At 43.2% G+C, this 26,708-nt stretch overlaps 1 protein-coding gene across 3 annotated transcripts in view; it reads left to right on the top strand.

Annotated features, from left to right (window-relative positions):
• LOC115150052 (acid-sensing ion channel 1) overlaps positions 1-26,708 on the top strand; it is a 358,958-nt gene that overhangs the window by 242,755 nt on the left and 89,495 nt on the right. The window contains exon 1 of one of the 3 annotated variants that reach the window (XM_029692947.1): positions 8,988-10,145. The exons of 1 other annotated variant lie outside the window; for it this stretch is intronic. In XM_029692947.1, coding sequence (XP_029548807.1) covers positions 9,477-10,145 — 669 coding nt within the window. In that variant the 5' untranslated portion in view covers positions 8,988-9,476. Of the gene's footprint in view, positions 1-8,987; positions 10,146-26,708 lie in introns of those variants that run through there. One more of the 3 variants, XM_029692944.1, reaches the window with a different exon arrangement.

Raw genomic sequence — 26,708 nt, 5'->3', positions numbered from 1 at the left:
GACTGTAGACCCTGCCACATACCTCTCATGTCTGAGCCGTTGAATTGCGACTCTACTTTGTCTCTATACTGACGCTTAGCTTGTTTGATTGCCTTGCGGAGGGAATAGCTACACTGTTTGTATTCGGTCATGTTTCCGGTCGCCGTGCCATGATTAAAAGCAGTGGTTCGCGCTTTCAGTTTTGCATGAATGCTGCCATCAATACACGGTTTCTGGTTGGGGAAGGTTTTAATAGTCGCCGTGGGTACAACATCACCAATGCACTTTCCAATAAACTCGCGTATATCAGCGTATACATCAATGTTGTTGTCCGACGCTATCCAGAACATATCCCAGTCCACGTGATCAAAGCAATCTTGAAGCGTGGATCAGATTGGTCGGACCAGCGTTGAACAGACCTGAGCATGGGCGTTTCCTGTTTTAGTTTCTGTCTATAGGCTGGGAGCAAGAAAATGGAGTCGTGGTCAGATTTGCCGAAGGGAGGGCGAGGGGGGGCTTTGTATGCGTCGCTGAAGTTAGAGTAACAATGATCCAGAATTTTGCCAGCCCGGGTCGCGCATTTGATGTGCTGATAAAATTTAGGGAGCTTTGTTTTCAGATTAGCCTTGTTAAAATCCCCAGCTACAATAAATGCAGCCTCAGGATATATGGTTTCCAGTTTACATGGAGTCCAATAAATTTTTTTCAGGGCCGTCGAGGTGTCTGCTTGGGGGGGATATACATGGCTGTGATTATAATCGAAGAGAATTCTCTTGGTAGATAATACGGTCGGCAATTGATTGTAAGGAATTCTAGGTCAGGTGATCAAAAGGACTTAACTTCCTGTATGTTGTTATGATCACACCACGACTCGTTAATCATAAAGCATACACACCCGCCCTTCTTCTTACCAGAGAGATGTTTGTTTCTGTCGGTGCGATGCGTGAAGAAACCTGGTGGCTGTACCGACTCTGATTACGTATCCCGAGTGAGCCATGTTTCCGTGAAACAGAGAATGTTACAATCTCTAATGTCTCTCTGGAAGGCAACCCTTGCTCGAATTTTGTCTACCTTGTTGTCAAGAGACTGGACATTGGCGAGTAGTATACTTGGGAGCGGTGGGCGATGTGCCCGTCTACGGAGCCTGACCAGAAGACCGCTCCGTCTGCCCCTTCTGCGGCGCCGTTGTTTTGGGTCGCCTGCTGGGATCCGATCCATTGTCCTGGGTTATGGACCAAACGGAGGATCTGCTTCGGGAAAGTCGTATTCCTTGTCGTAAAGTTGACGTTGCTCTTATATCCAATAGTTCTTCCCGGCTGTATGTAATAAGACTTAAGATTTCCTGGGGTAACAATGTAAGAAATAATACATTAAAAAAAATAAAAAACACTGCATAGTTTCCTAAGAACGCAAAGCGAGGCGGCCATCTCTGTCGGTGCCGGATGTCAGATGATACCGAAGGATTCTGTAGCTTTAACTTATTTGACATATAAAAACACAAGGAGATGTGAAAACAAGCTTCTAATCCTTCAATCTCCTCTACCCCCAATCTACCCAACAGATACAACAGTTTTCCCCTTTATTGTTCATGTTGGGTCTCAATCCTACCATGTTCATGTTGGGTCTCAATCCTACCATGATTTAATCACACACTGACGACTAAGCCTGTTAGTTCACGCTGTTCAGAATTTAATCCCATTCTGAGCAGCAGTGGTAGTGATGGATGGTTTCTCAGTATTTTAGTATCGATGTAATCATCACTTTTAATCATAATTTAAATCTAGTGTGTGACATGTATAATCTATTTATGTTGCGAAATATTTGTGCAGACATTTCACCCTATTTGTGTGTGTGTGTGTGTGTGTGTGTGTGTGTGTGTGTGTGTTTGTGTGTGCATGTGTGTCGTACTGATATTCATTTTCTATGTAATGGGCTTCATGCATCTTGTCTTGGATGGCCTGTATCCATGGCAACGACAGGTTTGTCATAGCCATCAGGAGAGGCTCCAAGATGGACTTGAAAGGAAACGCTAAAACCTTCAGCTCTCTGTTATCCTCCTGACCCTCTCTCTCTCTCTCTCTCTCTCTCTCTCTCTCTCTCTCTCTCTCTCTCTCTCTCTCTCTCTGTGCTTCAACATAAATACCAGCTCTCAGACCCATTCCTCTTACAGATTAACACTGTCTGCCAGCACGTGGCTAGTCGCAGTAGGGCAGTAGACCCCACTTCACATGTTGTTATTTCAATCCTTTCAGAATGTGGGCTTCATAGACTGGCTACCAGTCGTAGAGCCCTGGCAGAAGTCTGTTGGAGAGAGATTGTTTTATGTTACTGTTGTGTTGTCTGACCCTCTCCTAAACATATGTTGTGTTCTGTATGGTGGAACCTTAGTCTTTTTTATTATATCTACAAGTCATCACCATACCTTTTTTTCTGATTTAATAAGTAGTATTTCATCAATATTTTGCTGTTTCAAAACATTTTCATAGACAGAGCCAGACATTCAAAATAATCAACTTGTTGGTTAATGGCATTGTTTCACCTTATTTTACCTTTTTTGAAGTAAATTGGTGAAACACACTAATTCTGCACTGCTATATGCTGCCCTCTGCTGGGTCAAATTGTACCTGACGATGAAGCAGTCACCGGATTGGTATTTATATGTTTTGGATATTCATATTTTTATTTGAGTGTGTTCTGTGGTTCACTGATTACCCTAATACTTTCACATTTTTTAACAATATTTTCATAACTGCATGTCTCACGTCTTCTCAGGTCATTGGCATATTTATGTTCATACTGTTTTACTTAGTGTCAGAGTAGAGAACACTGGTGTCAGAATAGAGAACGCTGGTGTCAGAGTAGAGAACACTGGTGTCAGAGAAGAGAACACTGGTGTCAGAGTAGAGAACGCTGGTGTCAGAGTAGAGAACACTGATGTCAGAGTAGAGAACGCTGGTGTCAGAGTAGAGAACACTGGTGTCAGAGTAGAGAACACTGGTGTCAGAGAAGAGAACACTGGTGTCAGAGTAGAGAACACTGGTGTCAGAGAAGAGAACACTGGTGTCAGAGTAGAGAACACTGATGTCAGAGTAGAGAACGCTGGTGTCAGAGTAGAGAACACTGGTGTCAGAGTAGAGAACACTGGTGTCAGAGTAGAGAACACTGGTGTCAGAGTAGAGAACACTGATGTCAGAGTAGAGAACGCTGGTGTCAGAGTAGAGAACACTGGTGTCAGAGTAGAGAACACTGGTGTCAGAGTAGAGAACACTGGTGTCAGAGTAGAGAACACTGGTGTCAGAGTAGAGAACACTGGTGTCGGAATAGAGAACACTGATGTCAGAGTAGAGAACGCTGGTGTCAGAGTAGAGAACACTGGTGTCAGAGTAGAGAACACTGGTGTCAGAGTAGAGAACACTGGTGTCGGAGTAGAGAACACTGATGTCAGAGTAGAGAACGCTGGTGTCAGAGTAGAGAACACTGGTGTCAGAGTAGAGAACACTGGTGTCGGAATAGAGAACGCCGGCGTCGGAGTAGAGAACGCTGGCGTCGGAGTAGGGAACACTGGCGTCGGAGTAGAGAACACTGGTGTCAGAGAAGAGAACGCCGGCATCGGAGTAGAGAACGCCGGCGTCAGAGTAGAGAACGCTGGCGTCGGAGTAGGGAACGCTGGTACAACGGCCGAGGGAATAATGACCTTAGTCATAGTGTGGAATCTATGACTATATTTCAACCTTGGTTGAAATGTCTCTGAAATATGTCAGTGCTCTGGCTTCATGGAGAAACTGTTTTGTTCAGTCATGTCACTTATCAGTCATTCCAAGCCACAGTCCCACAGCACACGGACAGTCACTCTGACCAGCTGGAACTAAACAAATATTGACCCAGTCTGCTGCATTTCACACTGACAGCCCTGCCCTGGCGGGTAGCCTGCTAGTACACTGTTTCTGTCTCCTTCATGGGGGGGATCCTCATTAGCTGCTACAAAATAAAAAACAAACCTTAATGACAGTAAAGTAACGTTTTATGACGCTCGGTGGCAAGTAATGTGTTACCGTAAAAACCTTAATTACTGTGAAGTAGGTCGTTTATCACATCCTGAATGCACTATACGCTTGAAGCAGAAAGTGTGTACAGCACCCTTAATAATCTATAACATAGTAAATATACACCCAGAAAGTGTGTACACTGAGTGATGTAATACCTTACACCCAGAAAGTGTGTACACTGAGTGATGTAATATCATTCAGTAGAAAGTGTGTGTACTGAGTGATTTAATAGCTTACAGTAGAAAGTGTGTGTACTGAGTGATGTAATATCTTACAGTAGAAAGTGTGTACACTGAGTGATGTAATATCTGTCAGTAGAAAGTGTGTACACTGAGTGATGTAATATATTTCAGTAGAAAGTGTGTGTACTGAGTGATGTAATATCTTACAGTAGAAAGTGTGTGTACTGAGTGATGTAATATCTGTCAGTAGAAAGTGTGTACACTGAGTGATGTAATATCTGTCAGTAGAAAGTGTGTACACTGAGTGATGTAATATATTTCAGTAGAAAGTGTGTGTACTGAGTGATGTAATAGCTTACAGTAGAAAGTGTGTGTACTGAGTGATGTAATATCTGTCAGTAGAAAGTGTGTACACTGAGTGATGTAATATCTTACAGTAGAAAGTGTGTGTACTGAGTGATGTAATATCTTACAGTAGAAAGTGTGTGTACTGAGTGATGTAATATCTGTCAGTAGAAAGTGTGTACACTGAGTGATGTAATACCTTACACCCAGAAAGTGTGTACACTGAGTGATGTAATATCTTACAGTAGAAAGTGTGTACACTGAGTGATGTAATATATTTCAGTAGAAAGTGTGTACACTGAGTGATGTAATATATTTCAGTAGAAAGTGTGTACACTGAGTGATGTAATATCTTACAGTAGAAAGTGTGTGTACACTGAGTGATGTAATATATTACAGTAGAAAGTGTGTACACTGAGTGATGTAATATATTACAGTAGAAAGTGTGTACACTGAGTGATGTAATATATTTCAGTAGAAAGTGTGTACACTGAGTGATGTAATATATTTCAGTAGAAAGTGTGTACACTGAGTGATGTAATATATTTCAGTAGAAAGTGTGTACCAACCACACCCTCTATAATCTATAATCTATCATTTTAAAGTAGAATGTTTCCCCAGCATAATCTAAACATTTAAAGATGAAAGTGTGTATCAATCTATACTCTTAAAGTCTACAGTTTCCTTTCTCTGATTACTGTGTAATTCTTTAAATGATCCCTTCCTCTGGCTCCTGTGTAACTCTGTAAATTATCCCCTGACAGTCTAATGGTTCCTGATCAATACCATTGGATCACTTACCTGCTGCTTCCTTTTCATACTGGAACAAACAGCATAATCCCAGAATATATCATACACTACATGGCCAGAAGTATGTGGACGCCCCTATAAATTAGTGCATTCGGCTATTTCAGCCACACCCGTTGCTGACAGGTGTATAAAATCGAGCACACAGCCACACAATCTCCACAGACAAACATTGACATTAGAATGGCCCGTACTGAAGAGCTCAGTGACTTTCAACGTGGTACCGTCATAGGACAACAAGTCAGTTCGTCAAATTTCTGCCCCACTAGAGCTGCTCCGGTCAACTGTAAGTGCTGTTATTGTGAAGTGGAACCGTCTAGGAACAACAACAGCTCAGCTGCAAAGTTTTAGGCCACACAAGCTCACCGAACAGGACCGCCGAGTGCTGAAGCGCGTAACGCTTAAAATCCTTTGTCCTCAGTTGCAACACTCACTACCGGTTCCAAACTGCCTCTGGAAGCAACTTCTGCACAATAACTGTTCGTCAGGGAGCTTCATGAAATGGGTGTCCCACATACTTTTACTGCGTGCTGCATTCACGGTAAATGCTGCATACAGTATGTCGGCTCAATCGGAAATGACCTTTACATTTTTATTGTGCAATCTGTAACGCTTCAGCGATCCAGATGGACTTGAACCCTCAAATGTATTTAAACACACGCTTGCCAACTTCATATCCAATGTCTCAAAGTAGCAGAAAGGTATCAAATTTAAGCAATATGACAGAATGGCTTAATTGTGTTTGATTTCTGTTTATCAGCTTTTCTCCCAGACGGCTTACAGACAGCTAGAAGTTATAGCTCAGACATACCTGTAGGATTTTCAAATGTGTGCCTGCCGACAGTACTTAGCACCTCTGAACAGTGTTGACAGTCAATCTCGTGTTCACACAGCAAAGACCTTGGAAGTCGTCAGCCACTCAGTCTTGTTAAAATACTCCAAACCAGAAGGTGGCAGTAGCGTTGTTTGGCAATGCATGTCCATGTGTGTTACTTTATGGTCTAGTCAGTGTTAGCTAGCTAGCTAGCTGCAGTAATGAGGCTATTGTTCTTAATCTCTTGTTGATACTAGCTGATGGCCACAGATAAATCACTAGCTAGCAAGATGACAAATAAACAATTTAATTCGCTCTCCATAATTGCATACAGCCCATAGATCCATTTTTAGCTAGCTGGATAAAATTAGCAAATAAAGCAAATAAATATACATTGTTTGTATGTGTGCCAATAGCAATTGTTTAAGAGATATATCAGTGAAGACAACCTCTTCCAGGGCCATAAGGGAACCATATTTCTCTCTATACTCAGCCATGGGACAGAATAACCATGTCTAAACCAATTAAGGAAGGGGCGAAATGCTAGAGCCAGGAAATAAGTTTGGTACGGATAGTTCTTCTACATCTTTCCCTCTTTGTAAATGTATATGTTTTATCCAGGGGATGTTTACAAAACATTAAGGACCACTGTGAAATATATTTTCCATAACCAAACATAGTATTTCAGCTGTTTGAAGATAGTGTACAAAACCAAAAGTAAAAGACGCAAAAACAAAACTTAAGACCGGGAAGCATAGAAATAGTGCAGATAGCACTTTCAGTGTCTTTGAACGAGGTATGGTAGTAGGTGCCAGGTGCACCGCTTTGTGTCAAGAACTGCAATACTGCGGGGCTTTTCACGCTAAACAGTGTCCCGTGTGTATCAAGAATGGTCCACCATCCAAAGGACATCAAGCCAACTTGACACAACTGTGTGAAGCATTGGAGTCAACATGGGCCAGCATCCCTTTGGAACGCTTTTGACACCTTGTAGAGTCCATTCCACGACGAATTGAGGCTGTTCTGAGGGCAAAAGCGGGAGGTGTGCAACTCAGTATTAAGAAGGTGTTCCTAATGTTTGATATGCTCAGTGTACGTGTTTGAACCACACTATGAATTTTATCCCAATAGGCAGAAGAGGGTGCCATGGGTGGTATTGAACTACAGAAATTCAGCCGTGGCAATATATTCATTTTGACAATAGATATTCTGCTGGTTAAAGCAACTGGGATATTATTACATTTACTGAAGGTTGGATTGAATTGAATTGAGTTGAATTTCACCTTTAATGGACTTAAGTAGCAATTGTGTATCTGAAAACTGGCAATATGACTACATTCGCTACATTACCAAAAGTATGTGGACACCTGCTCGTCGAACATCTCATTACAAAATCATGGGTATTAATATAGAGTTGGTCCCCCCTTTGCTGCTATAACAGCCTCCACTCTTCTGGAAAGGCTTTCCACTAGATGTTGGAATATTGCTGTGGGGACTTGCTTCCATTCAGCCACAAGAGTATTAGTGAGGTCGGGCTCTGATGTTGGGAAATTAGGCCTGGCTTGCAGTTGACATTCCAATTCATCCCTTTTGATGGAGTTGAGGTCAGAGCTTTGTGCAGGCCAATCATGTTCTTCCACACCGATCTCGACAAACCATTTCTATATGGACCTCACTTTGTGCACAGGGGCATTGTCATGCTGAAACATGAAAGGACCTTCCCCAAACAGTTGCCACAAAGTTCGGAGCACAGAATCGTCTAGAATGTCATTGTATGCTGTAGGGTTAAGATTTCCCTTCACTGGAACTAAGGGGCCTAGCCCGAACCATGAAAAACAGCCCCAGACCATTATTCCTTCTCCACCAAACTTTACAGTTGGCACTATGCATTCAGGCGGGTAGCGTTCTCCTGGCATCCGCCAAACCCAGATTCATCTGTCGGACTGCCAGACGGTCAAGCGTGATTCGTCACTTGAAAGAATACGTTTCCACTGCTCCAGAGTCCAATGTTGGCGAGCTTTACACCACTCCAGCCGACACTTGGCATTGCTCATGGTGATCTTAGGCTTGTGTGCAGCTGCTTGGCCATGGAAACCCATTTCATGAAGCTCCTGACTAACTGTTATTGTGCTGACATTGTTTCCAAAGGCAGTTTGGAACTTGGTAGTGAGTGTTGCAACCGAGGACAGACGATTTTTACACGCTACACGCTTCACCACTTGGCGGTCCTGTTCTGTGAGCTTGTGTGTCCACACACTTTTGTATATAGTGTAACTTGAACATTTTTGCTCTCATAGAATGTTCTGAAAGCATAATCCAGTCGAATGTTTACTGTAAACACCTCTGTTTGATCAGCTGGCTAGTACAGAAAATACCAGGCAGGTTTTTGAGAGATTGAAAAAAGAAAGAATGAAAAGTCTTAAGCAACATTTCTATTGGAATTCTTTTAGAATTGTTGTAACTTTATTGGGAATTCTTTTAGAATTGTTGGAACTTTATTGGGAATTATTTTGGAATTGTTGGAACTTTATTGGGAATTATTTTGGAAATGTTAGAACTTTATTGGGAATTCTATTCCAATCCAATAGTACTAGGATTCTGATCCCTCTCTTTCTCTCTCTCTCTCTTTCTCTGTGTGTTATGCGTCAAAACAGCAGTGCTTCCTGTAAGTGCATGATGTAACTCTGCCTTGACACAGTGACCTGTGGCTGGGCTCCCAGGGAGTATTCTGTGTCGTTCCCCTCATAGAACCATCACTGATCTCCTCCTCTCTGAACTTCCTCTGTATGGGCTAACTGATCTCCTGCCTCACTTCCTCTCTATGGACGTGCAACTGCACTATAAAGGGAAGGACTAACCCTGGGCAGGGCATCTTAACATCCCTGACACTCCCGGATCACTGACCACAGATGTGGGATGAGAGAAGAGATGAGAGAAGATAGAAACTCCAGTTGATCTGATCGTTACCATTCGTTGTGCTCTTCTTTCCTTCAAGAAAACAGAAACTTCTAATCTTGTTTGGGGACAGCGAGTTCATGAGTTGTTGATTGAGCCTGTTGTGATTCGGTGTTCATTTATTTTTCTGACTATGCGTCATCAACAGTCAGACCCATCACAGCGCCAGTTTACCTGATTCAGTTGGACGTGACTTTGGGCTCTTGTTTGGACTTCCAGTACGGCTCAGCTCTCTTCTTCTCTTTACATTTTCCCGACATTTTGAATCGTCACACTTGGTCTGCTTCTATTTGTCTATCCCTTATTACAGACCAGTTTCTTCCAGACCAACCCAGCCAAGCCGCCACCATGCCCGTCCGCATCATGTGCAGCATCTCCTTCTCGGCCGACGACGAGCCCAGAGGACTGGGAAAAGACGGCTTCCACGACCACTACCGCAAGGGGATCAAATCCGGAGATGGCGACGGTCGGGGGGATTACCGGGAGGACGGGTGTGATGAATTGGACGTTTACGATGAAGATGAAGATGACGCCAGCGAGTTAGACAGCCTAGCTGCGTTCTTCGACGGCTGCTCGCTCCACGGCGCCAACCACATCTTCGCAGAAGACAAGAAGTTCAGCGTGCGTCAGGGCCTCTGGGCCATCGTCTTCCTGCTAGCTCTCTCTGCTTTCCTCCTCCAGGTGTTCGACCGTGTCATCTACTACCTGTCCTACGATCACGTCACAATGTTGGACGAGAGAAATGCCCCAAACTTGACCTTCCCGGCCGTCACCTTCTGTAACTACAACTACTTCCGCCGCTCCCAGATCAGTTATAGTGACCTGTTGTTCATGGGCCAGCTGCTGGGGTATGAAGACAACATGGCCCCTGGGATCCCCCTGGCCCCCGAGCCCGATCGCCAGGGATCCAGGTTCAGCCTCGATGAGTTCCACAACCGCACCAGACATCGTATAGAAGATATGCTGCTGGAGTGCAACTTCAGAGGGAAAGAGTGTGGCCCAGAGGCTTTCAGAGAGGTACAGTAGCCAGTTAGTGATTATTAGTATTGCCGCTGGTGATGAAAGTGATAATAGAATAACTTCAGAGAGATAGAGTGTGGTCCCGAAGCCTTCCAAGACTACTACTACTACTACTAGCTACTGATGTAATCTAGCTGTCTCAGAGCCTTTCTTACACATTTCATAGGGTTGACAGTGTACTGATGTAATCTAGCTGTCTCAGAGCCTTTCTTACACATTTCATAGGGTTGACAGTGTACTGACGTAATCTAGCTGTCTCAGAGCCTTTCTTACACATTTCATAGGGTTGACAGTGTACTGATGTAATCTAGCTGTCTCAGAGCCTTTCTTACACATTTCATAGGGTTGACAGTGTACTGACGTAATCTAGCTGTCTCAGAGCCTTTCTTACACATTTCATAGGGTTGACAGTGTACTGACGTAATCTAGCTGTCTCAGAGCCTTTCTTACACATTTCATAGGGTTGACAGTGTACTGATGTAATCTAGCTGTCTCAGAGCCTTTCTTACACATTTCATAGGGTTGACAGTGTACTGATGTAATCTAGCTGTCTCAGAGCCTTTCTTACACATTTCATAGGGTTGACAGTGTACTGATGTAATCTAGCTGTCTCAGAGCCTTTCTTACACATTTCATAGGGTTGACAGTGTACTGATGTAATCTAGCTGTCTCAGAGCCTTTCTTACACATTTCATAGGGTTGACAGTGTACTGATGTAATCTAGCTGTCTCAGAGCCTTTCTTACACATTTCATAGGGTTGACAGTGTACTGATGTAATCTAGCTGTCTCAGAGCCTTTCTTACACATTTACAGTGCTTCCACTTTTCCCTTAATATTCCAACACTGGGAAATGAATTGCAATTGAAAGGAATTGTAGTGTAGCATAGTCAGTGAAAATGAATAGCTAGACATGTATTGATATTTTGGCTTTTGACTGCACTTTGCCATTGTCCCCTTGACTGTTACCTCTAGATAAAACATGGTTTGCATGCTGAATGGCAGGCTGTTATTTGTGGACAATGCTCTGCCATCAGCATATTGATTTCACAATAACCTTTGCACAGTATATCGCTCTGACTACGAATGACTGAATTTCATCAGTATCATGTTTATGCATCAGGCAATAATGACAGTGTTCAGTTTTTACCCGGCCTGACAAGAAAGAAATATGATATCTTCATTTGAAATCCCTCGATATCACCTGTTGACAGTTTTGACAGCATTTCTTGGAGTCGCTTTCAAGATTCCCTGAATTCACATCTACAGCACATCTCAATCCATGACCAGTCTCCTCCTTCCTAACACACAAACCCTAACCCTAACACCCTAACCCTGACCCTAACACCCTAACCCTGACCCTAACACCCAAACCCTGACCCTAACCCTAACACCCTAACCCTGACCCTAACACCCAAACCCTGACCCTAACCCTAACACCAAAACCCTGACCCTAACCCTAACACCCGAACCCTGACCCTAACACCCAAACCCTGACCCTAACACCCAAACCCTGACCCTAACACCAAACCCTGACCCTAACCCAAACCCTAACCCAAACCCTGACCCTAACACCCAAACCCTGACCCTAACACCAAACCCTGACCCTAACCCAAACCCTGACCCTAACACCCAAACCCTGACCCTAACCCAAACCCTGACCCTAACACCCAAACCCTGACCCTAACCCAAACCCTGACCCTAACACCCAAACCCTGACCCTAACCCAAACCCTGACCCTAACACCCTAACCCAAACCCTGACCTTAACACCCTAACCCAAACCCTAACCATAACCCTGACCCTAACACCCAAACCCTGACCCTAACACCCAAACCCAAACCCATCCACCTCCTAGAGGCATAGATAATAGGGTATATTTATCATATTGTCTATATAATATAGAATGTAGATATAGATTATACTTGACTGGGTCCTGTTATCCTTAACAAAAGACTAATAATCATCTGTACTTTCATACAAACAACCTCAACCCTTATCACAGACATTAGAGAAAAACCAGAAGGCCATGCACCTTCGCCAGCACAGCCTCATTTTAACTGGAAAAATCATTATTAAAGGCCAGTTAATGTACAATATCGACAGCTGTTTTCTGAGAACCAAAGATAACCCGATAACTGCTTTGCTAAGAAATAACTATCCATTTTTTGTTGAAGGAAAACAGGGAGAATCATATTCACATTAAGTGTGTGAAATGGTAGAAAAGTCCAGGGCCAAGCACTCAAGTGGGTGGCATGCTCCTTCATCACGGTATCCATGGTGACCCATTTTTCCTCTCAGAGACACAAGGTAAAGATGCATCGATTCTCTATATTCATGCAGTGTTGTATAGGACTCTATTTTAACAAACCAAAACATTTGGAACACATGCTCTTTCCATGACATAGACTGACATTGGATCCCTTATTGGTACTGCACGGCAAGCGGTACCGGAACACCGAGTCGAGGTCCAAAAGGCTTCTTAACAGCTTCTACCCCCAAGCCATAAGACTCCTAAACAGCTAATCAAAGGGCTACCCAGACCCCTCTTTTACGCTGCTGCTACTCTCTGTTTATTATCTATGCATAGTCACTTTAACTCTACCTACATGTACATATTACCTCAATTACCTCAACTAACGGGTGCCCCCGCACATTGACTCTGTACCAGTACCCCCTGTATATAGTCTCGCTTGTTATTTTACCGTTGCGGTTTAATTATTTGTTTCTTTAATTTTATATTTTCAATTTTTTAATAATCTATTTGTTATTTAACACTTATTAATTTTTTTTTAAAGCATTGTTGGTTAAGGGCTTGTAAGTTAGCATTTTACTGTAAGGTCTACTACACCTGTTGTATTCGGCGCATGTGACAAATACAGTTTGATGTCACTTGTTAAATATACTTCAATCAGTGTAGATGAAGGGGAGGAGACAGGTTAAAGAAGGATTTGTAAGCCTTGAGACAATCGAGAATTGCTGAACCTGGCGTAAGGGCTGTAAAATGCTAGTGCGCTTGTTTTTACATTACGAAATTGCAAACTAACGTGCCTTTGACACTTGCGCCTACTTACAGCCAGCTGAAAATAGAGGCCGAAATTTCCTGCGTGAACCTGTGCAGCATTATGTTTTTATTTTGAATAATTGACTCAGTTTTTTGTTTGTTACACATAATTGGATCAGAACACTGTAGTACAAAACATATATTTATAAAGAGAGGAGTTTAAAGTAGGGTGGCAGTGTTATTGGTGTATATCCTGTCAGGGATGTCTTCATAATACTACCCCTCCTCCGCTGAGTGGTTAGGTCCACTGGGACTAACAACGCCTCCGGTGATGTATGTATCCCTCTGCTGAGTAGTTAGGTCCACTGGGACATATAAAGCCCCTGGAAATGGTAGATAAACACAACCATCAGTGAAATAAACACCAGGCTGGAGTTGGCGGTTAAAATCCCTAGTGTGAGAGAGACTTAGAAAACCCCAAAGAGAATACATAATGTATTTATCCACACACACCCCTCTCCCCTGTCAGTGTATACAACCAATAGGGAGTATTTATCTGGAGTCATTTGGCCATTGGAACCAATAGAAGAGACAATGAGACAAAATCATTCCACCCTTTATTATCATAAGCTCTGTGTTGGTGGAGAAGGAAAGTGTGTGTGTGTTTGTACGTGTGTGTACATACGTGTGTGTGTGTTGGTTATTGCCCTAGCACTACACAGCTGATTCAAATAATCAAAGCTTAATGATTAGTTGATTATTTTAATTAGCTGTGGAGTGCTAGAGCAACAACAACAACAACAAAAAAACGTTCACCCCTTGGGGTCCACAGGCCTGAGTTTGGGAAACACTGCTCTAAGCATTGTCCTGGGTCTGTATCAAATTATATCCACTCATTTCCCCTGCAGTAAATAGATAGGTGTCCTGTCCAGAGCAGAGCTATAGGAAGGTGCCTGCAACAGGGCTAGTTGGACACACACACACACACACACACACACACACACACACACAGAGAGAGACACACACACACATACACACACACACACACACACACACACACACAGACAGACACACACACACACACACAGACACACACACACACACACACAGACACACACACACACGCACACACACGCACACACACAGACACACACACACACACACACACACACACACACACACACACAGAGAGAGACACACACACACATACACACACACACACACACAGACACACACACACACAGACACACACACACACACACACACACACACAGACACACACACACAGACACACACACACACACGCACACACACACACACAGAGAGAGAGACACACACACACACACACACACACACACACACACAGACAGACACACACACACAGACACACACACACACACACACAGACACACACACACAGACACACACACACACACACACACACACACACACACAGACACACAGACAGAGGGCTCAGCTTACAGCATTCTGTCCCAGGGCAGCAGAATATGATCAGGCCTGGAGCACTGGAAGGACCAGAAAGAAGGATGGGGAGGCAGCAGCTTCATCCTGGCTCTATCCATTAGTACCGGATCCCTTTACATCCCAACTCAGCATCACCGTCACAGCATGAGCACTTAGGTTTCAACCTTCTGCTGTCTCCTCAAGAACATAGAGCTGAACTTCTGCTGTCTCCTTGAGAACAGAGCTGAACTTCTGCTGTCTCCTCGAGAACATAGAGCTGAACTTCTGCTGACTCCTCGAGAACATAGAGCTGAACTTCTGCTGTCTCCTTGAGAACATAGAGCTGAACTTCTGCTGTCTCCTTGAGAACATAGAGCTGAACTTCTGCTGACTCCTCGAGAACATAGAGATGAACTTCTGCTGTCTCCTTGAGAACATAGAGCTGAACTTCTGCTGTCTCCTCGAGAACATAGAGCTGAACTTCTGCTGACTCCTCGAGAACATAGAGCTGAACTTCTTCTGTCTCCTTGAGAACATAGAGCTGAACTTCTGCTGTCTCCTTGAGAACATAGAGCTGAACTTCTGCTGTCTCCTTGAGAACATAGAGCTGAACTTCTGCTGTCTCCTTGAGAACATAGAGCTGAACTTCTGCTGTCTCCTCGAGAACATAGAGCTGAACTTCTGCTGTCTCCTCGAGAACATAGAGCTGAACTTCTGCTGTCTCCTCGAGAACATGGAGCTGAACTTCTGCTGTCTCCTTAAGAACATAGAGCTGAACTGCATAGCGGCCTCCTCTTGCTTTAGCCACCTGTTCCTGTGATGCTGTTAGACCATGTTGGGTGCTTGTGGAAAGGGTATCCTTCCTATGCAACGTGCAATCCTTCAACCGATGCAGACAGTATTGCCCCTTATGTTGTAGACAACACTACTCACAGTTTATGTAGAGATCTTTTACAGTGTGCCTGTAATGGTGTCCTAATCACCTTGACGATGCTAGATGGGAAGATCGGAATCCTGTCCTTGACTCTACTATTGGTTATCTGTAATCTGTAATCTGTGTGTGTGTGTGTGTGTGTGTGTGTGTGTGTGTGTGTGTGTGTGTGTGTGTGTGTGTGTGTGTGTGTGTGTGTATGTGTGTGCGTGCGTGCGTGCGTGCGTGCGTGCGTGTAGATTGCCTATTTGACCTTGACTCAACTAGTGGTTCTGTAACCTGAGTGTGGCTTGGCTCTTCGTAGTTGGATTAGAGCAGCCAGATACTGAAGCTGTGGCCCCAGGGGGCACCAAGTGGCTGAAGACAACACGGACACATGAAATATTAAACAGAGTGAGGAACAGATGTCCTGCCCTCTGCTTTGCCTTTTGCCTCCTCAGTAGCCTCAATAGCATTGGATCCTTCAGTTCACCATGCAATGGACCTGATTGATTGATTGATTGATTGATTGATTGAAGGAAGGAAGGAAGGAAGGAAGGAAGGAAGGAAGGAAGGAAGGAAGGAAGGAAGGAAGGAAGGAAGGAAGGAAGGAAGGAAGGAAGGAAGGACAGGCTACTCAAACTGGAGACGACATATCAGTGGTGACAGGGTTGGATAGGTTACAACATATCAGCGGTGACAGGGTTGGATAGGTTACAACATATCAGTGGTGACAGGGTTGGGTAGGTTACAACATATCAGTGGTGACAGGGTTGGATAGGTTACAACATATCAGTGGTGACAGGGTTGGATAGGTTACAACATATCAGTGGTGACAGGGTTGGGTAGGTTACAACATATCAGTGGTGACAGGGTTGGATAGGTTACAACATATCAGTGGTGACAGTGTTGGATAGGTTACAACATATCAGTGGTGACAGGGGTTGGATAGGTTACAACATATCAGTGGTGACAGGGTTGGATAGGTTACAACATATCAGTGGTGACAGGGTTGGGTAGGTTACAACATATCAGCAGTGACAGGGTTGGATAGGTTACAACATATCAGCGGTGACAGGGTTGGATAGGTTACAACATATCAGTGGTGACAGGGTTGGATAGGTTACAACATATCAGTGGTGACAGGGTTGGATAGGTTACAACATATCAGTGGTGACAGGGTTGGATAGGTTACAACATATCAGATAATATACTGTTCGATATTGAATTGTTCTCTCTACAAGCCACTATGTATCCCATGCAGGGTTGGGTAGGCTACAGCATATTAGACAATATACCGTTCTACAATAACTGGCCAGTTTATTAGGTACACCACCCCGTTTACATAAATGGTTAGTTCCTACAGACAGTGAGTCACGTGGCCATGGCTTGCTATATAAAGCAGGCAGACAGGCATCGAGGCATTCAGTTACTGTACAAATAAGCGTTAGAATAGGCATAATGAGTGACCTAAGCGACTTGGAGCGTGGTATGATCGTCGGTGGCAGGCACGCTGATTCCAGTAGGCTGTCCTCCTTGGCATTTCACGCACGACGGTGTCTAGGGTTTACCTAGAATGGTGAAAAAAAACATCCAGTCAGTGGCAGTCCTGTGGGCCAAAACAACTTGTTGATGTGAGAGGCTAAAGGAGAATGGAAAGAATCGTGCAAGCTAACATGCGTCTACAAACAGGCAAATAACGGAGCAGTACAAGAGTGGTGTGCAGAACTGCATCTCGGAATGCCAACAGTCTTTGTCACAGATGGGCTATTGCAGCAGACGACCACACCGGGTTCCACTCCTATCAGCTAAAAACAAGAAGAAGCGGCTCCAGTGGGTACGCCATCATCAACACTGGACAACTGAGGAGAGGAAAACATTACCTGGTCCAACAAATCCCGGTCCCTGTTGCGTCATGCTGATGGCAGAGTCAGGATTTGGTGTAAGCAGCATGAGTCCGTAGCCCCATCCTGCCTGGTGTCAACAGTACAGGCTGGTGGTGTAATGTGTGGAGTCCGTGGCCCCATCCTGCCTGGTGTCAACAGTACAGGCTGGTGGTGTAATGGTGTGGGGAATGTTTTCCTGGCACACGTTAGGCCCCTTAATACCAATTGAGAAAGCTTTGAATGCCGCACCTTGTCGAATCCATTCCCCCGAATAATTCAGGCTGTTCTGGAGGCAAGTACTAGATAGGTGTACCTAAAGAACCGGCCACTTAGTGTATATCGAAGTGTTCTCTCTACAAGCCACTATGTATCCCATGCAGGGCTGGGTAGGTTACGTTCTTAATGTAATCCCTTACAGTTACTAGTTACATACTAGTTGTAATCAGTAACGTAATCTGATTACATTAGAAGAAGACAAACAAGGAATATTACCGATTGATTGACATAAATCAATGTTAGAGTTTATGTAGCTGGCCATTTGTGGATGATGCATTTTACGTTATATAGGCTTCTAACTCATTACTTTCTACTTCAATGCAGATAATTAAATAATTAGGCTTCATATTAAAAACCAAGTCTGTCAGATTTCCAGTCATTCCAATTAAGTCGCTCTGAATAAGAGCGTCTGCTAAATGACTTAAATATAAATGTAAATGTAATTAAATACCCCTTGATCTTCAAGAATAGGACTTGGAAATATTGAAATATAGATAGATTAGTCTAATTGTTTTACCTACAAAATAACCAGAAAAACAAAGAACTTATTGGCCTACTCTGTTGTTTAAGTTGTTGTCATGGACAACTGATTGGGCTCACTGCTTCGAAACATGGTTGAAAAATAAACGCTGCTCTCATGGAATGGCATGCTTTGAGCACTACCGAAAAGTGCTATTTGCATGACGTGAATAATGAATGCCATGTGCTGCATAGACCTATAGGTTATAGACCTATTGTTTATGTTGCTGACACCATAGAATTAGGAATTACATTACTGACTGAATTTAATAGGATCTCTATGGGTGATAAGTCTATCAAAAGTGTGCGAGTTTAAGCATATTTCCAATAAGCCTTTGCAGTTTTTTGGTGAATCAGCACTAATTAGATTGAGCAATAAAAGCCCTACTCGAGGTCTTCTTTAAATACACCTCTTTTTGACTGTATCTGTGGTGCACAATACCATGGAGGAGTTTAGAAGGGAGGACCTTCCTGAAACGTATTCTATAGAGACTGGGATCCACACTATGTCTATGCAGCTGTTGGAAGAGAGCGTTTTTCATTGGCTGTCTTCTGGTTGCCTAAACACTGATTGATAGGCAGCTTAGCTTAAATTTCTTCAATTCAACCATTATTGGGTTAAAATATTCATATGTGAACAGCCATCTCCAACAACCACAATAATTGAGAGAGCAGCAGTGTGATTCACATCATTGAGAGAGCAGCAGTGTGATTCACATCATTGAGAGAGCAGCAGATTTATTCACATTATTGAGAGAGCAGCAGTGTGATTCACATCACTGAGAGAGCAGCAGTTTGATTCACATCATTGAGAGAGCAGCAGTGTGATTCACATCATTGAGAGAGCAGCAGTTTTATTCACATTATTGAGAGAGCAGCAGTGTGATTCACATCACTGAGAGAGCAGCAGTGTGATTCACATCATTGAGAGAGCTGCAGTTTTATTCACATTCTTGAGAGAGCAGCAGTGTGATTCACATCACTGAGAGCGCATCAGTGTGATTCACATCATTGAGAGAGTAGTAGTTTGATTCACATCATTGAGAGAGCAGCAGTGTGATTCACATCACTGAGAGAGCAGCAGTTTTATTCACATCACTGAGAGAGCAGCAGTGTGATTCACATCACAGAGAGCAGCAGTGTGATTCACATCATTGAGAGAGCAGCAGTTTTATTCACATTATTGAGAGAGCAGCCAGTGTGATTCACATCACTGAGAGAGCAGCAGTGTGATTCACATCATTGAGAGAGCAGCAGTGTGATTCACATCATTAAGAGAGCAGCAGTGTGATTCACATCACTGAGAGAGCAGCAGTGTGATTCACATCACTGAGAGAGCAGCAGTGTGATTCACATCATTGAGAGAGCAGCAGTTTTATTCACATAATTGAGAGAGCAGCAGTGTGATTCACATCACTGAGAGAGCATCAGTGTGATTCACATCATTGAGAGAGTAGTAGTTTGATTCACATCATTGAGAGAGCAGCAGTGTGATTCACATCACTGAGAGAGCAGCAGTTTTATTCACATCACTGAGAGAGCAGCAGTGTGATTCACATCACAGAGAGCAGCAGTGTGATTCAGATCATTGAGAGAGCAGCAGTTTTATTCACATCACTGAGAGAGCAGCAGTGTGATTCACATCATTGAGAGAGCAGCAGTGTGATTCACATCATTAAGAGAGCAGCAGTGTGATTCACATCACAGAGAGCAGCAGTGTGATTCACATCATTGAGAGAGTAGTAGTTTGATTCACATCATTGAGAGAGCAGCAGTGTGATTCACATCACTGAGAGAGCAGCCGTTTTATTCACATCACTGAGAGAGCAGCAGTGTGATTCACATCACAGAGAGCAGCAGTGTGATTCACATCATTGAGAGAGCAGCAGTTTTATTCACATCACTGAGAGAGCAGCAGTGTGATTCACATCATTGAGAGAGCAGCAGTGTGATTCACATCATTAAGAGAGCAGCAGTGTGATTCACATCACAGAGAGCAGCAGTGTGATTCACATCACTGAGAGAGCAGCAGTGTGATTCACATCATTGAGAGAGCAGCAGTTTTATTCACATAATTGAGAGAGCGGCAGTGTGATTCACATCACTGAGAGAGCAGCAGTGTGATTCACATCATTGCTATGTAGCTTTCAATAAAAGACCTGAGCGATATCCGTATCGCCCGTAGGCTACACCACTGGTTCCCAACTCCAGTCCTCCAGTTCCCCCAACACTGGTTCCCAACTCCAGTCCTCCAGTTCCCCCAACAATGGTTCCCAACTCTCCAATCAAATGCATTTGGTGTGTCATAAGTAGTCTCTGACTTGGTGTCAGACTCACTCAGGTGGAGCAAACTTAAACTAGCACTTTCTTTCAAAGCTGAATTGAATGTCATTGAGAAAGCAGAAAGTTGGCATAATGTATTTTTTCACAAAACATCCTTTCTGAATTTAAAATTATTCCTAGAGGTAATCATAGCGTTTTTCAAAAGTATCTGTAATCTGATTACAATATTTTAGCTAGTAACATAGCAGATTACAGTTACAGTTTTTTGTAATCAGTTACATGGTGAAACTGAGCATTTCAGTATGGATTCTATTGCTTCAATACAATACCTCCCAAACTCTAAAGTCTAAAGTCAAAACTCTGAACTCTAAAGTCCAAACACTTAAGTCTAAACTCTGAAGTCTAAAGTCTAAACTCTAAAGTCTAAACTCTAAAGTCTAAATTCTAAACTCTAAAGTCTGAACTCTAAAGTCTTCGACAAACATCGGAGTCCTTGCACTGTATTAAAATCATGGTTGTAATGACGTCAATTCAACCAGTTTTGAAATGACGTTAAATGGCAGTCAGGCTAGGATGTGTCTCTGGTGAAAGGAGGTGTGCTATATAGGGAATATGGTGTCATTTGAGGCTGGTCTATTGATTGAATTCAGTCTTCAGTCTTCACTGGCTCCTTTCTCCCCAGGACTCGACAGAGGTCACTGTAGTCCCCATGGAGAGACTGAGGCACGGTGGGTCTGGCCTTCCAATGATCTGAAATGTTAGAACACAGCCTGGACCAGTTACATATTCTGGATTCTAAACTGATGATTACTGTTGGAAATCAATTCCAAGTGTACAAATGGATTATATTTGTTTTAATTGCTCACCTATTCAGAGTTGGTAAGTTGAACAAAATGTTGTCTGAAGCTATGGATCTTTGGAATATATTTGTCCCTAATAACAATTTGTATGTATGATCTCTTTGTAATAATTAGTCAAATCTTTGGTAAGACAGGCAGTTGAATTGACTGTATGATAGCTGTCACACTTGTCATGTCTCTATTTCAACACTAGAGGACACTGTTTTATAAGTAAAGATTTGGCTTTTGAAGAACTAAGGTACAAAGCATTATTCCTTATGGAAGGAATCACTATTTCTACCTTGTTACAACTCTTAAATGTGTATTGAATAGTTTACAATTATATTGTTAACATCAAGATGTGAACCAGTGACAATATCAAAAGTTGGCCTAAGATTAGGCTGTCCGTGAACTTATATCCGTTTCCTATCTTCAGAGTTCCTGAATGTTTAGAAAAACTATTTTGGTTTCAATCAGATAGCACGTTTTCAAAAGCAGGAGTGACTCAAGCTGTCATAATCAATAGAAGAGTCTTAATTAAAGGCCTATTTTCTTTGTACTGTTCCTCAGTCTTTCTCTGGATGCTTAGAAGGGTCTCTGTATCCCGTGGTTACAGGATGTTCGTCACTCATGCTCCGATGATTAACTGACGTTTTCAGAAACACCCCTTTAATCAACTCACACACCACTCTTCCTATCGAGAGATTACAAACACACACACACACACACACACACACACACACACACACCGCTCTTCCTATCGAGAGATTACAGACATGAACAAACACACACACACACACACACACACACACACACACACACGCACACCTCACACATCGCTCTTCCTATCGAGAGATTACAAACATGAACAAACACACACACCGCTCTTCCTATCGAGAGATTACAGACATGAACAAACACACACACACACACACACACACACACACACACACACGCACACCTCACACATCGCTCTTCCTATCGAGAGATTACAAACATGAACAAACACACACACCGCTCTTCCTATCGAGAGATTACAGACATGAACACACACACACACACACACACACACACACCGCTCTTCCTATCGAGAGATTACAAACATGAACACACACACACACACCGCTCTTCCTATCGAGAGATTACAAACATGAACACACACACACACCTCACACATCGCTCTTCCTATCGAGAGATAACAAACATGAACACACACACACACCTCACACACACACACACACACACACACACACACACACACACACACACACACACACACACACACACACACACACACACACACACACACACACCGCTCTTCCTATCGAGAGATTACAAACATGAACACACACACACACCTCACACATCGCTCTTCCTATCGAGAGATAACAAACATGAACACACACACACACCTCACACACACACACACACATACACACACACACACACACACACACACACACACACACACACACACACACACACACACACACCGCTCTTCCTATCGAGAGATTACAAACATGAACACATACACACACACAGACACACACACACACACACACACATTACTCATCCTATCGGGAGATTGCATGTGCTGGATAAGAGGTAGCCTATCGAAAACCATCATCATGTAAACTGTCTTTTCACAGTCCCCAAATCGAGAACAAATTCAAGAAAGTATTATATAGAGACATTATTGTATGGAACTCCGTTCCATCTCACATTGCTCAAATAAACAGCAAACCTGGTTTCAGAAAACAGATAAAGCAACACCTCACGGCACAACGCCTCTCCCCTATTTGACCTAGATAGTTTGTTTGTATGTATTGATATGTAGGCTACGTGTGCCTTTTTTAAAGATGTAGTTCTGTACTTCATCTGCTCTTGTCTATTAATGTTCTGTATTATGTCATGTTTCATGTTTAGTGTGGAGCCCAGGAAGAGTAGCTGCTGCATTTTTAATAGCTAATGGGGATCCTAATAAATACCTTTATACCTAACAATGAGACCAAGAGGATATTAACCACAGGTAATTATTATCACCCCCAATCCGACACACACACACACACACACACACACACACACACACACACACACACACACACACACACACACAATAAACCCCTTTAGCTTTAATACATTACTAATACATCCTGACACAAACACTAATTAGTCATCAAACTAGTCAAATCAATTAGCTCGTCTCACGCCTGTCTCCTCTTTATTCAGATGAATGGTGAGTCATAATGGTATAATGAGGGGAAATCCACCCGTATTGGCTTATTTAGAACTGAATAAGACACATGACAAGTGTCAGAGAAGATGCCAACAGCCACTTATCAGCCAGCTTGTTAAGCTTCCAGTTATTATCTAGTGTTATAATGAGACCATCCCACTGAGACAGACTGATGTGTTATAATGGAACCATCCCACTGAGACAGACTGATGTGTTATAATGAGACCATCCCACTGAGACAGACTGATGTGTTATAATGGAACCATCCCACTGAGACAGACTGATGTGTTATAATGGAACCATCCCACTGAGACACTGAGACAGACTGATGTGTTATAATGGAACCATCCCACTGAGACAGACTGATGTGTTATAATGGAACCATCCCACTGAGACAGACTGATGTGTTATAATGGAACCATCCCACTGAGACAGACTGATGTGTTATAATGGAACCATCCCACTGAGACACTGAGACAGACTGATGTGTTATAATGGAACCATCCCACTGAGACACTGAGACAGACTGATGTGTTATAATGGAACCATCCCACTGAGACACTGAGACAGACTGATGTGTTATAATGGAACCATCCCACTGAGACACTGAGACAGACTGATGTGTTATAATGGAACCATCCCACTGAGACACTGAGACAGACTGATGTGTTATAATGGAACCATCCCACTGAGACAGACTGATGTGTTATAATGGAACCATCCCACTGAGACAGACTGATGTGTTATAATGGAACCATCCCACTGAGACACTGAGACAGACTGATGTGTTATAATGGAACCATCCCACTGAGACAGACTGATGTGTTATAATGGAACCATCCCACTGAGACACTGAGACAGACTGATGTGTTATAATGGAACCATCCCACTGAGACAGACTGATGTGTTATAATGGAACCATCCCACTGAGACACTGAGACAGACTGATGTGTTATAATGGAACCATCCCACTGAGACAGACTGATGTGTTATAATGGAACCATCCCACTGAGACAGACTGATGTGTTATAATGGAACCATCCCACTGAGACACTGAGACAGACTGATGTGTTATAATGGAACCATCCCACTGAGACACTGAGACAGACTGATGTGTTATAATGGAACCATCCCACTGAGACAGACTGATGTGTTATAATGGAACCATCCCACTGAGACAGACTGATGTGTTATAATGGAACCATCCCACTGAGACAGACTGATGTGTTATAATGGAACCATCCCACTGAGACACTGAGACAGACTGATGTGTTATAATGGAACCATCCCACTGAGACACTGAGACAGACTGATGTGTTATAATGGAACCATCCCACTGAGACACTGAGACAGACTGATGTGTTATAATGGAACCATCCCACTGAGACAGACTGATGTGTTATAATGGAACCATCCCACTGAGACACTGAGACAGACTGATGTGATGTAATGGAACCATCCCACTGAGACACTGAGACAGACTGATGTGTTATAATGGAACCATCCCACTGAGACACTGAGACAGACTGATGTGTTATAATGGAACCATCCCACTGAGACACTGAGACAGACTGATGTGTTATAATGGAACCATCCCACTGAGACAGACTGATGTGTTATAATGGAACCATCCCACTGAGACACTGAGACAGACTGATGTGTTATAATGGAACCATCATGGATTCAATATATTTTAACCAATTCAATGTATATCTTCTATGTTTTAATCTAACACCATGCCCAGACGCACGCAAATTGATTTTGTCCCCCACACCAAACGCGATCACAACACGCAGGTTGAAATATCAAAACAAACTCTGAACCAATTATATTAATTTGGGGACGGGTTGAAAAGCATTAAACATTTATGGCAATTTAGCTAGCTAGCTTGCAGTTGCTACCTAATTTGTCCTATTTAGCTAGGTTGCTGTTGCTAGCTAATTTGTCCTGGGATATAAACGTTGAGTTGTTATTTTACCTGAAATGCACAAGGTCCTCTACTCCGACAATTAATCTACACATAAAACGGTCAACTGAATCGTTTCTAGTCATCTCTCCTCCTTCCAGGCTTTTTCTTCTTTGCACTTTATATGGCGATTGGCATCTTACTTTCATAGTTACCATGGCAACCGACCTCAGTTCATCTTTCAATCACCCACGTGGGTATAACCAATGAGGAGATGGCACGTGGGTATCTGCGAGCAGTGTGGTCAGCAGGTAAGAATTGCTCAGATTAAGTGGCTCAGGGCCTCTAAGTTTCAATTGGCTTCTTGATTATTCTGTATTTTCTGTGTTTCTGTATTGCTGTTCTGAATATGGATTCTAATCTTAATATTACATTTGACACAAAAAAATGTTTTATTCATACGAAATAACTTTCCAAAACATCCAAAGTCACTTTACATAATACATTCATCAATATATATTCTATGTGCCTGTATTGTTGTAGAAGGGGTTTGCCACCCCTCTGTGTAGTTTGCGTGCGTGTCCGCATATGTTTGTGTGTGCCTGGTTGTTTTACTGTGGGTCAGCAAGGGCTTGGCTTCTGGGCAGAAAGGCTGTAGCATCAGCAGGATACTGTAGGAGGACAGTCATCCCCTACGAGAGAGAGAGTGTGTGTGTGTGTGTGTGTGTGTGTGTGTGTGTGTGTGTGTGTGTGTGTGTGTGTGTGTGTGTGTGTGTGTGTGTGTGTGTGTGTGTGTGTGTGTGTGTGTGTGTGTGTGTGTGTTTAGCCCGGCCCATGTCTGCTGAGCACAGTAGAAGGGCCATCACATTGGCAGTGATTACCAGTCGTCAGATTTGCATCAGCTGTGCTTATGGACCTGTGAGCTTGAATATCATTATCACATTCTATAATCTGCCAGTTCATCTACAACCAGAACCTGTCTCTGAAACAGCCAGAACACAGCCAGAACCTGTCTCTGAAACAGCCAGAACACAGCCAGAACCTGTCTCTGAAACAGCCAGAATACAGCCAGAACCTGTCTCTGAAACAGCCAGAACACAGCCAGAACCTGTCTCTGAAACAGCCAGAATACAGCCAGAACCTGTCTCAGATAAAGACGGAAGACAGCCAGAATACAACCAGAACCTGTCTATGAAACCGCCAGAATACAGCCAGAACCTGTCTCTGAAACAGCCAGAAT

Source organism: Salmo trutta, chromosome 16 (genome assembly GCF_901001165.1).
Source record: "Salmo trutta chromosome 16, fSalTru1.1, whole genome shotgun sequence".
In the NCBI taxonomy this organism is placed as follows: domain Eukaryota; kingdom Metazoa; phylum Chordata; class Actinopteri; order Salmoniformes; family Salmonidae; genus Salmo; species Salmo trutta.
Note: the sequence above shows the minus strand (reverse complement) of the source record. Positions and strands in the feature narration are given on the sequence as shown.